This window comes from Gadus chalcogrammus, chromosome 5 (assembly GCF_026213295.1).
Source record: "Gadus chalcogrammus isolate NIFS_2021 chromosome 5, NIFS_Gcha_1.0, whole genome shotgun sequence".
Lineage (NCBI taxonomy): Eukaryota > Metazoa > Chordata > Actinopteri > Gadiformes > Gadidae > Gadus > Gadus chalcogrammus.
Window position 1 is genome coordinate 9,978,976 of NC_079416.1, and position 17,946 is coordinate 9,996,921.

Consider the following 17,946-nt stretch of genomic DNA (forward strand, 5'->3'; position numbering starts at 1 on the left):
TCAAACCCGGTCCGTAAAGGGTCTTCTTTTCCCAGGGCAGGACAGAGGAAGATGATACCGGGGAGGGGGGGGGGGGGGGGGGGGGGTCTGGGTCTGGGAGTATTGTGGTGCACGCTCACCAGTCTGTCTGTCTGTCAGGCTGTCTGTCTCTCCGTGGAATCAATTCTGTGTTAAAGCCGTGTCTGACCGTGCGCCATTATTAGCTGTGACGCTAATGGACCAGTTATGTAGGCCTAATGCATTCTGGGTTCTTTCTAACATTGTTACGTAATGTACCAATGCTGTGAGTTACGTTGCCATAAGAGCACTATGCACTAGATGTAAGTAGTTTTAGTTTGCCTGATACACAGTAAGCATGCATATAATTACCTTTGGTTCAACTGATGGTTCACTCAAATTGTGTGTAAAACAAAAAATTGTACTCTTCCCTACTTCAGAATCTGCAAAACTTTGACAGTATATTAGCATCCACATATTTTTCCTTAAAAAAAAAGGAAATGACTCCCTGTCTGTCCTATGGGAAAAACCTTTTTTTATGATTTTTAATATCTCTTATCAGTCCAATATCAAAATATTTTAAGAACTTTTCAAATGTAATCGCTTGCCAAAAAACAGTTTCACTGGAGAGATCCCGCGAAAGACCTTCTACTCGGTCCTGTGTGTTTTGCGGTTGTTTGTGTGGAGCCTTAATACGTCTGGCTTCTCCTCAGCCTTCCCCTGAGCATCAAACAGGGTCATCCCGCCTCTACGACATCCATACAAGATGCCCACTATCAGACCTATGAAGTAGAAAGTCCAGATTCACTTGTCTCCCCCGCACTTTGGGGGGGGTTCATGTTTTTAAAAGGGAAACCATTACCGAAAGCCGCTTGGCCACGTCAACGTGCGCCTTTTTGTGGTCGTGTCCTACGATGGCGGCCGCTATACGCTGTGGCTAGGAGATAAGCTCACGGCGTGTACAGGACTGATACCCTGTCTGCTCTGATCCACCCCGCCTGCGACATTCTGTCAAGACGCCACGTTCGATTACCCACGCTGGATCACCACCACCACCGCCGACATCGCCACCCCGTTGAGGGGAAAACCATTTCCATGCGTTATTTTGTGCCTGCACAATTACATTTACACACGCTGTAATGGTTTGAAGTCGCGTTAACACCGAGGGTGGTTTTGTGCAGAAAGTTATGTCATGTACCGCTGCGTTAACACAGATATCGCCGCTGCTATTTTCTCATTCACTTAGATTATTTTGTTTGTTGCCCCGTGTTCCCACGACAACGCTATGCCAATCCGAACAATGAGCGCCAGTCTCTGTGTTCCGGGGGTTGGTGTGCAGATGAGGTCGCGAATAGAGACGGACCCCCGCAGGAAGCGATCCAGTTGGAAGCTCCGTGCCTTCCGACACTCCCCCGCCACATACAACCGTAGTCTGAGAACAACCCCCTCCATCCCCCCTTATCCACAGCCTCAACATGGGAAAATACGGTAGGATGTTCTCTCCGTCTTCTCTTCGTTATGAGGTAATCGTCTCTGTTACCGCGACTCCTTGTTTGCAGGACATGGAGGTCTTTTCGTAAGCGCTTTGGTTTTTTTATTTATTCCCCCATGCACCATGGGGGTAATGTTACCATCATAATGTGACATGTGACCCCCTTTTCTCTATGGGTCGCACATCCAACCCACTGACCCCCATTATAAACAACACTGTAGTGGTGTGTGTGGGTGTGTCTGGTGGGGGGGGGGGGGGGGGGGTATTCTTTTGTTCTTCCCCTTAAACTGTGGTGTGTTGTGGTGTCCCCGCCCCCCACCTCATCTCCAGTCCGGGCTCTCTTTGTGTCTGGTACGACGGAGGCACCCACAGCCTCGTCGGCCGATGACGCAGCACCCGGGAGAAGAGCCGCTGCTAGTGCCTCTGGGAGAATGCCACGGCAGTGCGACTCCCCGACCCTCGGAGCCGTCTTTGTTGTCCCTTTGTTTCAGTTTTTGGCTGGCTCCCCCCGACACACACGGGGGGACTGGCTGGTTTGTAATGCCTCGGGTGGGTTTTTCTTTTTTCGATATCGTTTTGTATGCTGCTGGCTGCGGCAGCTGCCCTGGTAAATTTTCTGTGCATCCTCCAAAGGTTGACCGTCACTCACTGACCTAAATCACCAGGCTTATGAGGCCATATTGTGTTTCGACAGAGAGATTAGACCTCATCCGATCACATTTGAGCTTGAAAGAAGTGTCTTCTGTTTAAAGATCCCACCAGTGGTTTTAGCTTTACTCATCCAGCCACCTGCCAAGCCCACAGGCTGATGGACGCCTTGATGTGCTCCTTTAGGAAAGAATATAAAGATGAGTCCCTTTTCATGTGAATAGCCCACTTTGTAGTGTATCTGAAATCTGAACGTGGTCTTATTTTATGTATCGTGGATTGTTTACTCGTGAGACGTGTTTTATCTTTTTTCCCACGAAGCATGCTCGGTAGAACAAGAAGGGATGTGTGCATTGTCAGCTCATCTGTTATGCTACTGCTGCTCTGGCTTTTGTTTCTAAAGCTAACTCATGAGAAAGTTCCTTTGCTCTAGTGAGGCTTTTCAGCACCCATAAAAGGCACATTCGCTCCAATCAGTGACTATGAATAATATATGGCTGTCGCTCTTCAGTCCCTGCATCAAATTGATGTCAAGGCACATTATATCAAATTGACTCTGTATAACCGCCCCTTCTGAACTTGATTACCATTGCAAATCGGGGTAGATCGATGTGGAACAAGCGGCTTTCACTTTCGTTATGTTCGAGTGAATCTCGCACACTGGCCGTTTATATTCTGAGGGTGGGAAAACTTGCTTGGTATGGACTGCTGTCATTATTCTTCCAATACCACGCCAAACGCCTCAATGAGCTGACTCAGGGCCCTGGTCTGAGCGTAGGCCTCCCTCGTTCACGCAGGCAACCTTTTAATCTCTTCTGAGTTCCTGGCTCCCAGCTCCGGACAGATGTTGACGGACAGACGATGAGTGATGTCCGTAGCGCTGTGACCCAGCAACCTTCTTCTGAAATGGTACATGTCAGCTCGCTTCCCCAGGGAGCCACGTCTAGCTCCAGGATGTGACCTCACTGTAACCTTCGCCGTTTATCATCCATGACTCAGTGTTTTGAATTCCAGACCACTAAGTCATCAACCCTAGCAATCTGGGGTATATTTTTATCCGCCCGAATACTGGCAATGTTTTGTGATGATGATAAGTCATGTAGACTGATTACGAGCAGAACCTTTTGAATTGGTTATTTTGTACCGAGCATCATTGCTTGAGCCGACAGCAATATAGGCTGGAAGAAACTACAGTGAGGCATTGAGCGAAAGAGCTTCAGACCGTTCCACACTCTGTCAAGGAGGTCCGAACCAGAGTCTTTTGACAAAACAAACATCTCTTTCAATAAGTTCTCTGCCTGATATCGGACATCTGTAACGCTCGAAAAGGCCATGTTGTTGGTGTTGTTTCTTTGAACCCGATGTCGGCCTTTTACAACCTCTAAACAATGAAACCATTGTGCATCTGAACGACTCTGTTATCCTCAACACACAGGACGGTTTGTGGTAGGTACCCTCCCCTCTACCCTGAGGGTAGTTTTCCCCAGTGTCCTGGGGAAAACTCTGGGATGAGGTGAGGCCAGATAAACACTAATGATGACGGTGAGAGATAACTCGGCCCACATTATTGCGCAAACCGTGCCCGAGCCAGGACCCTCCGTGGCAGCCAAGCGATTGGCTGTGATAGTGTTTTAAACGGCGGCACAGAGACCCACCTCCCTATGCAAATGAACCAAGTAGGTCATGAATAATAGAACGCCAACCTGTATCATGGCCAGCCATCAGCTATCTCGTCTCTGGCTCTTTGTTTGGCTTCTCCCTTGGCTACTGGCCCCAGACACCTCCTACCTGGACCCCTCCCTCACCTTCCCATAGAGCGCACTTCCTGGTGAAAGTGACGGAAGCCGTCCTCCTAATGGAAACATAAAGCCTTCATATTTCAAGCAGAAAGAGCAAACAACCATTAGTCTTGGTTGAGGTGTTTTTATTTCCCTATAACGTCCAGATTGATGCTGACCGATCTGGAGATTGACTTTAAGCTATATTTAAAATTCTAATAAGAAAATGGTCTCAAACTTTGATTGCATTTATATAAAACCTAATGCTTTGCTAATGATTTAAAGTCATTGCAGTGCCTTTCCCTTGCCTTAAACCGGTCATTGTCTAAGGCTGCTCCTGCCTCCTCACCCTGGTGCTGCATTTGTGCTCCTTGGCTCTTGCCACTATTGTTGTATTGATGAGCAACCTGGTTACGTTGCACTCTGCTGCCACCTGCTGGGCCCGAAGGAAAAGTTAACATTTCTTTATTAACTTAATCAAGGCACGTTAAGGTTGGTTCTAGTTATTGCTAAAGCCTGTAAGGAGTTTTTTTTTGTGATGTTAGAACTATAACTCTACTCTAGGCTTTGTATTTTGAGGGAATAAGGGATCTGCGCTGCTGTGCCTTTTCAGATTGTTTGCCACATCCACGCTAGCTAGAGTAATTTGGTTAATATGTAAATAACAGCACCTAGTTTGCCCTCGCAGTGCCCTTATGTAACACAGATAGTTATTTTTTTACCAACAATATACAGTGTTCAGTCACTCGTCTTCCTTTCAGCTCACTTAATAGGCTCAGATCTACTTGAAAAACTTTGAATACAAGTGCACGCCTGGCAAATGGCAATGTGCTGATTTTCATGTCACTTACATTTTAATTGAATCCAAGACATGGTTTACGGTATTGAACATGCACAGTTGTAAGCATGATCATGTTACGCCTTTATGCACATCTCAACCCCCTGTACAGGCAATACAACAAATGCCAAAGGTTATTGTAGACTATCATTACCCTGTGTTTCAGTTCTTAATATGGTCTAAGTCTCCGAGCTTTGCCTCATCGGCTTGTACACACGGAGCTCATCCCCATCGCTCAGTCTCATACTCCAACCCACCACGCTGGCTCTAAGTTTCCCCAAAGCGCCTGGACTGCGCGCCACCAGCTGCAGTTCGGGGAAAAAAAAAGCCCTCTTGCGGACCCCCTCCGGAGAGGAGCGTATTCTACGCCATGTCCAGGCGGTGCGGCCTGAAATCTAAGCGCGGATCATGTAAATGTGGCGAGGCCTGTGAGCGCGCCACAGTAATGCCTCCATCTCTATGCTGGGAGTACTGCTCCAGATTAGAGCACAGCCTCCAGCCCGCCTGCACAACACACACACACACACACACACACACACACACACACACACACACACACACACACACACACACACACACACACACACACACACACACACACACACACACACACACACACACACACACACACACACACACACACATTGGACTCACGTCAGCCGGTAAATTCCCCCTTTGTCGCAGTGGCCGTTGCTTCCCCACGGGGGGCCTCGCTGAGCCAGCTTCCCCTGCTCATTCAAGGCCCTCCCCACCCCTTGGCTGTGTGAGGAGAGCGAACAGAATATGTCATTGTGTGTGTAATCACACACACACATGCAGGTTTACATATACATACACACAGCAGCCACGCACACACGTACATGTACACATTCAGACACACACAGGCAGACATACAGGGATAAGGCTTAGGCAGGCTTCCCTGGTGTGTTCCCACCAAGGATAGTGGATCTGCGTCTCCAAGAATAGAGACGGAGAGAGTGTGGGAGAGGGGGGTACACGATGCAGACTGTAAGCGGAGGTGAGATAATCCCAGGCAGGGATCAATATCGAGGTGCAGCAGCACGCCTGCACACGCATGTTATCACGTCCTCTGGATCACAGAGGAGACTACCGCGACGCGCAGACACCCTCCACCCGTCCTCCAGCCACGCCTTGTCCCCCCGTCCCCGCCACCTCTCCAGTGTTACGTCTCTCTCGTTCCCCGAGGCTGTTGAGAGCGACAGGGGTTTGCACTCCATGGACGGAGTGGAGGAAGACCGGGGAGAGGGAGAGCTGGTTGTTGACAAACCGGAGCTTCAGGTTGTAGTCCAAACATGAGGACATTCACACTGGATCATATCAGTGTGAATGTCATTTCCCCATTCAAACAAAACTGATGATAACATGAAATCATTTTAATAGTTATAGTCATTTAGGCTTGATGTATTATGACAACGATCAAGGGACAGCCGTTAAAAGGGAATGGGACGGGAATTCAAGGCTGAAGGTCACAACATTTGGTCAACCGCTGCGCCCTCACACAGCTCTGAGGACATGCACCGCCATCCCTTCTCTCTCTCTCTCTCTCTCTCTCTCTCTCCCTCTTCTCGCTTCCCCTCCCAAGCTCTCAAACGCCTTCGGTGGCGAGATCTCATTCCTTCAAGCTGTCCAGCAATCATCTCAACCTCCAGCCCGTGATTTTTCTCTCTCTCCTCTCTCTCCTCTCTCTCCCCCCTCTCAGCGAGCCAAACCTCAGTGGTTGTTAGGCGGCTAACAGCCGAAAGGGGTCTCCAGCTGGGGTAGTTTTAATCAGCGCAGCCGACAGACACGGCGGCGACCTGGAGCAGCGAGGCACAAGGCTTGACCTCTCGCCTTTGCAATCACAAAGTCTCATTAGGTCGGCGATTACGGCGTCGCCGAGTGGCGTGCCAAATGGGGCATCGACCGCTCTGAACAAAGGAGAGGACGAGGAAGGAGGAAATCAACCATTAACCGCCCACGCTAGGGCACAGCGGCAACCACTCCGCATCGCCAGTGTGTTGACACACGCACACACACACACACACACACAGCATAGCATTACACCTACACCGTCCGTCCTGCCCCCGCCCTTATCCCCTTCCTCCTTCATCCCTCTCTCGTCTCCCCAGAGGACCTCATTCCCTGCAGGCCGCTGAGAGGCCCCGGGGCATCTCTAATTGAGTTGGGGAGCATTAGTTCGGCCACACGATGACATTTGTCACCGATGTCCCCTCTGCGCTGATGCCAGACCAGTCTATGCTTTGCTGGTTGTCGTCTGCTCGCCACTTGTTTCTCCATTAGGGCTGATCTTTGAGTGATGATCTATCGATTCCCCTCCTATGCGCTCCCGCAGGATTTCTCTAGCGGTGTTGTGTCCACAGTTGGAACAAATGCTAGAGTTACGTTTGCTGTCCGAATCAACAGAGCTTTATTGGAGCAAAGAGAAACATGATTTATATGCTAATGCTACATTTGTTTTTTAACGTTATTGCTAAATTTATCCAACTTGTTTTTTTTCCTTTCGACAGAAAATCCTACAACTTCTGCCAGAGAAAATCTACAGCCGATGGCAGTTCCACAGTATAGGTATGTATGATGAGAAGGTTCCCAGAGTGTACTATTAATTGAGCCTGGTTATGAGAGTTGGCTGAGCAGTGTTGTTGCCACACAGCTGTACATTAAGATAGAACAAAACCCGTTGCTACTTTCCTTATGTAAGCATAACCTCTTGTTATAATATGAAAGAAAAGGAGCCAAACAAAAAAAAAAGCAGCCAAGCCTAAGCCATTCTTAAAAAAAATAATTAGTCTTGGAGTGGGATGTAGATGAAAAAATGCAAATGAACACTTAATTTGAAATGCAAATAAGTAATCAAATTATGCCGGCACAGTTGCAGCGCCACGCCGGCAGGAAAGACCCTTCGCAAAAGTGATAACCTCAATTATAACGGCTCTGTTTGACAGACATTTTGCAGCTAAATGGTCCTTGTTTTGGCGGATAATATCGACTGACCCTTGCCCCGGGCTCGCTACTGCAGATATAGAGGCTTACCACCTCCTCCAAACAAAAAGAACAAGCCACGAACACACACGACAGCTCTTTCACCTCTTCCCCCCTGCTTCTCCAGAAAGGGAAACGCCGGCTCCCAAGTTCCCTCTTCACTCTTTTACTTCCTCGAGAGCAACCCCCCTTCCCCCACACCCAGCAATTTCCGACCCTGGCGGTCAGGTTTAGAGAGAGAGAGAGAGAGAGAGAGAGAGAGAGAGAGAGAGAGAGAGAGAGAGAGAGAGAGAGAGAGAGAGAGAGAGAGAGAGAGAGAGAGAGAGAGAGAGAGAGAGAGAGAGAGAGAGAGAGAGAGAGAGAGAGAGAGAGAGAGAGAGAGAGAGAGAGAGAGAGAGAGAGAGAGAGAGAGAGAGAGACCGTTGTCCTTAATACTAGACTAAGACGACGAGGCTTGCTCGAGTTTTCAGTGTCCGAAAAAAATCAACTCTTCCTCTCCAACGTGCCACTTGGAAGGCGCCGAAACACCTGGGCCCCGAGGTGCTTAGCGCCCAGGGAACTTCGGTCCACACCCCCCCCCCCATCTCTTCCAAACTATTCTCTCTGAGCCCCGGACTAGCAAAGCAATTTGTTTTGCACTCTTTGTTCTGAACAACGCGGTGAACATCATTGATTTAACCTGATGAGTCGGGGACCGGTTCCTCCAACGACATCTACACACACACACACACACACACACACACACACACACACACACACACACACACACACACACACACACACACACACACACACACACAAAGATACACGTACACACATCGAAACACGGCCACATCCACATGCACAAAGGCAGGCACACAGCACACATCATTTGGCAATAATCAAGCACATGTCTCATTTGATTGCAGCGGAGGCCGATTAGCTTCATAAATTTGTCCATTTGATTTCTATCAGGAAAACAAGCGGCACACACATACTCCCTCTCTCTAACACACACACACACACACACACACTGTTGCACAATTACTCCCTTCCCTGTTGATGTGTTGTGCATGGTGGTAAAATAAACCCAACATATTTCAACAATTGTAGCTTCTGTTATTCCGGCGTTATATTGAATCATCCATTTACAACGCCTTCGAAAACAAAACACTACAAAGCCCAACGTATTTATTCACCGTGTTGCTCTGTTTGTTTCCAACAAGGTTCTATCCTGAAAAAGCTTTTGCACACTGGAAACTCATTCAAGGTAAATCCCCGAGCCTATTCCCTTCCAACTTCCCTTTTTTGTCGTTGTTGTCCAGGCCAAATGACGCACTTGTGTACGCTCACGGGTGACTAGTGTTTCCGTTGGCAACAGACAGTGGTCCCTCTCCCCCTCCAGATCCGTGGCGAGGGGATCCGTCTCTTCCTGCTGTGGCTGCAGGCCCTGAGGGACAACTGTGCCGAGGAGCAGCTGCTGGTGTTCGCCTGCCTGGTGCCTGGGTTCCCCGCCGTGCCCTCCACCCGGGGGCCCTGCACCCTGGACACCATCATCTACAACCCCTTCTCCAGCCCCCCCGACGGTCAGACAGGCACCCTCTCTATGCCATGCCACCCACCCCCCCCCCCCCCTTACCCGGCTAGTGGGTCCAAATAAAACAAATTCAAACATTAAAACACATAACTCGGATACGGACGGAAACAGATGCTTGACTAGTAGACTTGGTCACTCTGGCAGGTAATAACATGTACATTTTGGACCCCGCCCTGTGCAAAGAGCTAGAAGGTGGGGACATCTATATCGATATAGTTATTTATAACAATCTGTATTGTCGCGTATCGTCTAGGATATTATTTATCCAAGTGCGTTGGAGCTTCAATTATGTTTTCTTCCCGGACTCAAAGGCTGCATTACAGCGGCTATTTTGAGTGGGACGGTCTTGGGACAGCTATAGCCGACGGATAACAACGATGAGTCCTTCTGTGGGCTTGGTCATCATATCTATTGATTCTTTCTATTTTTTGAGGTCTGCGTAAAACAAGTCAATGATTTAAAAAGCCTCTATGCTTTTAGTGTTGTCGTGGACGTCGATAACATTGTGGTTGTCACAGACACAAATACCTGCGTCTATCGCCGTGTCCCGGCTCATACATAAACATATCAGTCTTATCCTGCCTTTAAGTCAAGGAAAGTGCGACCGAAAAAATAAACTCTGTGTGTGTGTGTGTGTGTGTGTGTGTGTGTGTGTGTGTGTGTGTGTGTGTGTGTGTGTGTGTGTGTGTGTGTGTGTGTGTGTGTGTGTGTGTGTGTGTGTGTGTGTGTGAGCAGCCAAGGTGGTCCCTGAAGAGATCACCCCGCTGGTCCCCGCCCTGCCTGGGGAGAAGGTGGCCGACGACCAGACCTGCCACGTCCTGCAGACCCTCCTCAAGTTCATGGTGACCCAGGTGAAGCCACACGGCAACAACAAGCCTCAAAAAGCACAAACTCAATATGTCTTCCCTCTTGCACATTGTTCCTCAAGGTATCAGCGATCGTCTGATGTAGCTGTAAAAAAAAAAATCCACCGAGAGCGACGTCGTCTTGATGTTTGCGGTGACGCCTCTCTTCCAGGCTTCCAGCTTGGAATGGAAGAACAAAGACACCCAAGACACAGGCTTCAGGTTTCTCTTCAGCCTGTTCAAGAAGTACTACCTTCCACACCTCTTCCCCTCCTTCACCAAACTCACCAACCTCTACAAGCCTCTACTGGGTAAGCCTCAGCCGGCGCTGCAGGGCGTTTCCACTTAGCCCTGTGGCTGGATTGTACATTTGAATGCAGTATGGTTTGGAGGCAAGAAAATCACTTTGTTTTCTCGTGTGTACATATTATTGAACTGGATGACTTCCGGGGAATACTGTCGAGCAAAGTGATATAAAAGAGTCACTGCTGTCATGTAAAGACATCCAGTCTGTAAAGAACATGAATTATTAACCACTCTAATCTGGGAAATTATATAATGAATAATGGTGTTTGACGGTATGTTGTGGGCTGCATTAGCAGCTGATTTCTAGCTCAGAAATATACAATTATATTTGTCCTCCAGATCTGCCTAGATATGAATAAAGGTAATTTGCTTTTTCTGTGATCTATTGTTGTAGTACAATTCAATTAATCAATTAATAATAACTCTCTCTCTCTCTCTCTCTCTCTCTCTCTCTCTCTCTCTCTCTCTCTCTCTCTCTCTCTCTCTCTCTCTCTCTCTCTCTCTCTCTCTCTCTCTCTCTCTCTCTCTCTCTCTCTCTCTCTCTCTCTCTCTCTCTCTCTCTCTCTCTCTCTCTCTCTCTCTCTCTCTCTCTCTCTCTCTCTCTCTCTCTCTCTCTCTCTCTCTCTCTCTCTCTCTGCAGACCTCCCCCACCACAGACCAAAGCCCCTGTACGTGCCGGTGACGCGGAACAACGAGAGCACCTTCTGCACCCGGGACCAGTACCTGGCGCCCCGCGTGGCCTTCATCACCTGGCTGGTCACCTTCTTCCTGGAGAAGAAGTACGTCAGCTCCGCGGCCGCCGTGCCCAGCGCCAAGAACGGCACCGAGGTCATCCCCAAACTCATCCAGGTAAGCGGGGGGGGGGGCCCGGCCTGCCCCACAGAGCTGCTGCTGTTTTAGACTGAAGGGTTAACCAAAAATGAATACATCACGGCCGTCGTTTGCAGGGTCATGCGGCCACCAGAGAGCCAAGCATTGCCACCTTGTAGACTGAACACATGGCCATGCGTCGACTTAACGAACGGCACACAATGTTTTTTTCGCATATTCTTTTACCTGATCCTCATATCCAACATTTTAAGTATTTTTCTCTGTGATGTTGTCGGATGAAAGTTACAGTATAAGTTATTATTGTCATTATTATATTAATTGTATCATCTATAAGTGTTTTTGCCGTACCATCCAGTCCTCAGATGGCAGAAGGGATCTTATGCCACGTAGCGCATCAGTAAGCGCGTGGGCTTGACTGTGTGAACATAACCCCAGCAGGCCGTCCTCTAAACACTCTGCTCCTCTGCTCCCAGACTGTGACTGCAGGCAGTAGCAGCCAGGAGAAGGAGCGGGAGAGGGACAAGGAGAAGGGGGCAGGGGCCGGTGGAGGTGGAGGGGGGGGGGGAGGAGGTGAGGGGGAGCCCAACGGCCCCGCGGGGGAGCCGGAGAAGAGCCACTCCAACAGCAGCACCCTGTCGGACCGGCGGGCCAGCGACTCCAGCCTGTGCAGCATCGAGGAGGAGCAGCGCTACGTGTACGAGATGGTGCACGCCATCCTGCTCTCCACCCGCGACAACGTCAACTTTGTCAACGAGGTCTTCCACCAGGTAGGGGTTCCAACCGAAGATCCAGAATATCAGTTATAATATAAAATTAAAATGCATAGAAAAGTGAGGATATGCCTTGAATGTATTTAGTTGTTTATTATTATTATTATTATTATTATTATTCAAATATTATCTTGATGTTCTATTTTAATGAAATATATTGCCTGGCTTTAAGTTGGGCCGTGTCGCCCTCTAGTGGGGGTTTAGGGTGAAGGTTCTTTTAGAAGTATTCAATCCCTGCAAAACTCGCATACTTGTGTGAAAATGCTGGCAGAGCTCCCTTTTAGAACGAGAAGGCTTTAAATGAGAAACAGCCATGTTACCACCTATTGCAATCCCACCTGCATAATGTCAACATTAAACGTAACGATGACGTCTCCGGCTACAGGCGTTCCTACTGCCGTCGTGCGAGGCGTCGGCCACCCGGAAGGTGATCAAGGTGTACCGGAAGTGGATCCTGCAGGAGAAGCCCAGCTTCATGACGGAGCCGGACAAGATCAGCCAGGAGGACGAGGTGGACGCCGTCCCCCAGCCGCCCCCCGTCAGAGAGACCCCCACCGCCTGTCCACCGGTCAGAACACGGACACACGCACACACTTGAAACACACACGCGTCCACCGCCGACGACATGTTAAAGAGGGTGCAGGTGGATGCGAGAAATATGGCCGTGGAAATATGCTGACGCTAGTTTACACTCAGTGAACATATGGTATGCAAATTAACCCTACGGTACCCTAGCGGCTGTAAAGGACACCCACTAATATTACCATGTATCTACCATCTACCGTGTATTTGAGGTCTAATTATGCAGAGAGCATTTAAATGCACACGAATAAACAAATCGCATTAGTGCCAAGGCGATATTGTGATTATGTTGTAGTATGTCATGTTAGACTGTAATTGCATTAAAAGCACAGCGTGTAATGTTGTCTAGTGTTTTGCCTCTGGCTGTGTACAAGGAGAGCGCACAGCTTAAATGGCAATTCATTTCTCAGTATACCTTTGCGGACATTTGTGTTTGACTCACACAAAAACATATCACCATCGGTCAGCTCATCCTGCCACTAAGGGTTACTCATCATATGAATCAAATGTTAAATATTGACATAATATTTGTCAATATGTAACTAATTATTTATGAGCATATCAACATCGTAAAAACTTATCTTTGTATCATTAACAGAACACAAATCACAAAAGACAAAACATCCTTATTGTATTGTTGCAAGGATTTGACCTTTTTCACATTACTCAGCTTATGCAATGCTCGTTATATTCTCATCCACCTCATCTACTCCTGTAATTGTCATCCAACGTCCTGAGGCAGATACATCTTGACAATTCAGAAATTGAATACCCATCCTTTCACCTCTACGGTGAAAGAACAAACGACTAATGAAATTGATTGGCTGAATCCCAGCGTGATGTGTGTATAAGCCGCCCCCCTGACGGACGGATGCTTGTCTTAACCCGGGCAGGTGGCAGAAGTCCCCGGTCACAAGCGGACGTCCAGCTGGGGGAGAACCTACTCCTTCAGCAGCGCCATCAGCCGGGGCTCCATGACGGAGCAGCAGAACCATGACATCAAGGCTGGCGTCCAGTCCACCCTGCAGGTCTGCCCCCACCCCTCTCCCACACAGGGTTGAACCCAATACATATACACAGGGGTTGCATTGGTCAAGCAGCACACCAGAAACTCCTTTAATCCCCGCTGCCATTAGAATCCTTCACAAAATTACCCATTGATTTTCTCCGGATTGCACTTCAGCTCTGTTTCCTTTTCATTTCTTCTTTCTTAACTGGTTGCTGTAAACTGTATGTATTGTATTTTATTAGGAGCCCCATTCAAATGATAATTTGGTATGAATGATGATGGACAATAAGGTCCTGGACAATATTATCTGATCTAATCCAGTATGCCTGTGAGGTTTGACACGTGTGCTTGTATCAATGTTCTTTAATATCCAAGACTGTGTTCGACCTCTTTGACATTTTTCAGTCGTTCATAACCCTGATCTCTCTCTCTGTGTGTGTGTGTGTGTGTGTGTGTGTGTGTGTGTGTGTGTGTGTGTGTGTGTGTGTGTGTGTGTGTGTGTGTGTGTGTGTGTGTGTGTGTGTGTGTGTGTGTGTGTGTGTGTGTGTGTGTGACTGCGTGTATGTGTATGTGTGTGACTGTATGTATGTATGTGTGTGCGTCCTCCAGGTGTTTCTGACCAATTCGTCCAACGTGTTCCTCCTGGAGCCCTGCCAGGACGTGGCCAAGCTGCTGGACAACCAGGTGGAGGTGTGCAAGGGCGTGCTCAGCATCTACCGCCACATGATCATGGAGCACACCATGAACACGCAGACATGGTCAGCCCTCGCCCTCTCACCAGCACACACTCCAAACGGGTCTGCAGACTGGATCTGATTCTTTGTGACTCCTCCCTCCTCCTTGTGTTAAAGGAGATTGGAACCCCAGCCCCACTTGTACATTGGCTTCATTGTAGAGGGCTCCCTCTACAGGTTAAACACCTGCTATAGCATGCCTTACCACTGATTGGCAGAAAGGGTTGCCCGGTAACCTGCTGATTTAAAGAGCTGATTGGACACACCTCTCCGCAGCATATTGAAACTGAATTAAAGGGGAGCTTACAGCTCTGCCCCGAAGGTTAAAAACCTGAAAGCATGTTTAAAAGGAAGGATCAGGGGGTTTGGTTCTCTTTAAGGAATGATTGGATTAGAGTTGGAGAGATCTAAAGCCCTTTGACAGGATATTATACTATTAACTAACATCTTCGTGGAATGACTGCATCTTGAACTTTGAGACATGCGAGATGTTATTCAAGAGATATGAGAGGAAGATTGAAAGTTTGGGGGCGGGGGATGTCATTATTGTATCATTGCATCTGTGTATTTATTCAGGTCATTGAATTATGTATTTTTACACACAATGGGGGTGGGGGGGGGACAAAGTGTGTGTTTGAGTATCACAATCTTTCAAATATAGACATACTTTTCCCCCTCCACATCTTGCCTGACTCTCTCTTCTTGTGTTGTCTCATGTGGTAACGAAGCAATCAGATTTCCCGGTATGGATGCCTGCGTGTCTTGCGTAATGAAGAAGTAATTTAATGATGCTTGTTTCTGCTGTGTGTGTGTGTGTGTGTGTGTGTGTGTGTGTGTGTGTGTGTGTGTGTGTGTGTGTGACTGTGTGACTGTGTGACTGTGTGTGTTCCACAGGGAGCAGATGCTGCAGGTGCTGCTGAGGATTACGGAGGCGGTGATGAAGAGGCCGCAGGAAGACCAGCGGAAGGACGCCTTCGCAGAGAGCTTAGCAGCCATACTGTTCAGGGTCAGTCTGCGCCGTCTGCTCCCTCTCTGAGGCACACACTGCTTCATAGTGTATGGCGTATCCGTGTTATATGGATGATAGGGTTGAGGTGGATGGAGGAAACAACTCTGCTCAAACAGAAGCCCACCAGTTCCCAGCATGCACAATGTCCTCGATAGAAACCAATAGGCAGATTGCAGTGTGTTGAGTACGCCTATATATTGAGTGTTGACAGTCAGAGAGGATGATGCTCTTCATGTAACTACTTAATTGAATCGTGTTCACAATGCTAATATATTCTCTGTTCCCTTCATTTAAATATCCTGTTTCATTTAGATTCATTACCCTGTGTTTCATGCCGATGTACGTGCAGATCAGTAGATCTCTTTTATTACTTATTGACATGCAATGATTTATTTAGTTTACATTTTCCAAAGCCGGACCACATATAATATCCAGCTATTATACAGCTATATTTACTGTAAATACGGTAATACCTTACCCACGCAGAGAATATAGATGACAGCTGAAAAATAAAATACAATGATTCTTTCACTTTCTGACATTGGATATAAACGTCATGTTTTAAGACAAATAAGTGGCTCAATGGATTCAATAAAGAATCTTCTTTGAATTCATTGCAACAATTTGTAGTGATGTGAAAAAATATTCTACTACACTAAAATTCCTATTATATAACAATCACAAAGTTGATTTGTATGTGAATTGTAAGCGTCAAAAAGACAAAAAAAAAACAATTAAGAGGAACTAACATCTGTACCGCGGCCTTCCTTTCACTCAACGTCTCCCTCTCCCCGCCGCTCTCCAGACCATCATCGTGGCGTGGGTGCGGGCCAACCTGTGCGTGTTCATCTCGCGGGAGCTGTGGGACGAGCTGCTGGCCGTGCTGTCCTCCCTCACGGCCTGGGACGAGCTGGTGGCCGAGTGGGCGGGCATCATGGACTCCCTGACGGCCGTGCTGGCGCGGTCCGTCTACGGCCTGGACATGGCCGACCTGCCGCTGGACAAGCTGAGCGAGCAGAAGGAGAAGAGGCAGAGAGGGCGAGGTGAGGGGAGGGAAGGGGTTGTCACAGTACAGCACAGTACGGGTTGTTTATTTACCCTGCGTCCAGCTCATTGAACGGCAGTGGAGTGCAACTACAAACAGAGAACTTGGATCAACAGACTTTAGACGGACAGGAGCGGATTTCTATCCTTAAGGTGCGTTCACACCAAACACGAAGGGGCGACACGATCCCATACAAAGTTTACGTAGAGACGCGATTCTGGCGAATTATCGCTAGAGAAAAACCGGCGACAAAACGTGTCGCGCCACACTTTCGCCCTGCACAGGCAAGCGCGTTAACGAGGATTTGTAGCGCGAATAATTTGCTGGAGTTGAAATATTTCAACTTTGCCGCGACATTCGTGTGATGACAGCCAATCAGCGTTCAACCGGCCAACCGTTCCCTGCAGTGCAGTCTGGGGTGAACCGCAGCAAATTCGCCTGACAAAACTTGCACAGCGACAGTTTATGATTTGTCGCGCGACAAAACTTGGGCGACAAAACTTGGGCGACAACGCGAACGGGCGACAAATGTGTGAACGCACCTTTAGTCAGGTTGTGTCTAGGGCTGGGCAATAATTCGATTACGATTATTAATCGCGATAAAACTCACGTTGATTAAGACGATAAGCATTAGACATAAATGCTCGATAAAAAAAACAACTTCTGATATGGATTTACCTAACAGCCAATCCCACAGCAGAAATAAACCTACAAACATTTGAGATTGTTGCCTCCCTGCCAAAGGAGTTTGATGTCATAGTCACTCACAGATCTTTTAGTTTTAAACCCATTATTTTATGTAGCATAATATCTGGTTTTACAATGTTTACATTTTGCTCTTACGTAAGCACTACATAGTTCATATTTTATGTATCAAAGTTCAGTTCATGTGCCAGGGCCTTTGTTCATCCACTTTTTTACTTTTTATCTATTGGTTGTGCCTCTACATGATTTAAGATGTTTTCTGAAGCCCTGCCAAAGGAGTTTAATGTGAAAGAAGTCAGAGCTTTTAGTTTTATTTTTATTATTTTCAATAGGTTACAAGGCAAGCTATCTTATATTGTTCTGTTGGGGGCAGATAAAACATTTCTGTGAGGTTAAATGTTTATATTTAAATGTGATTAAATGTTCCCTTATCACAAATATGGTAATAAACAAAAGTGTTTGTTTTAACTAATGAACACGTTTCTTCAGGCTTAAGCAGCATCAAATTATATATCGTGATTTATATCGATATCGAAAAAATAATCGTGATAATAATTTTTGCAATATCGCCCAGCCCTAGTTGTGTCCTATGTTATTGAACACACAGTGTTTACTGACGTCTTTGCGTCTTTGAGCTCGCTCATCCAGGGCATTCTTCCCCTTTGGTTATCACTTGGTTATATTATTGACATGCATAAATACATCCTCCTTTATCTCCGTTTGAATCCAGGCTACAAGACCCGCTATGCATCAACACATTTGTTCTGTGTGAAAGGAGCTA

General features: G+C 47.5%; 1 protein-coding gene across 2 annotated transcripts in view; it reads left to right on the plus strand.

Moving 5' to 3' along the window:
* Positions 1-17,946, plus strand: part of ralgapa2 (Ral GTPase activating protein catalytic subunit alpha 2) — a 75,367-nt gene that overhangs the window by 16,527 nt on the left and 40,894 nt on the right. For both annotated transcript variants that reach the window (XM_056591253.1, XM_056591254.1), the window contains exons 4-15: positions 7,282-7,339; positions 8,959-9,002; positions 9,138-9,318; positions 10,065-10,180; positions 10,347-10,485; positions 11,121-11,329; positions 11,785-12,078; positions 12,467-12,649; positions 13,557-13,691; positions 14,282-14,430; positions 15,301-15,412; positions 16,221-16,458. In XM_056591253.1, the coding sequence (XP_056447228.1) occupies positions 7,282-7,339; positions 8,959-9,002; positions 9,138-9,318; positions 10,065-10,180; positions 10,347-10,485; positions 11,121-11,329; positions 11,785-12,078; positions 12,467-12,649; positions 13,557-13,691; positions 14,282-14,430; positions 15,301-15,412; positions 16,221-16,458 (1,858 nt within the window). The remainder of the gene's footprint in view (positions 1-7,281; positions 7,340-8,958; positions 9,003-9,137; positions 9,319-10,064; positions 10,181-10,346; positions 10,486-11,120; positions 11,330-11,784; positions 12,079-12,466; positions 12,650-13,556; positions 13,692-14,281; positions 14,431-15,300; positions 15,413-16,220; positions 16,459-17,946) is intronic.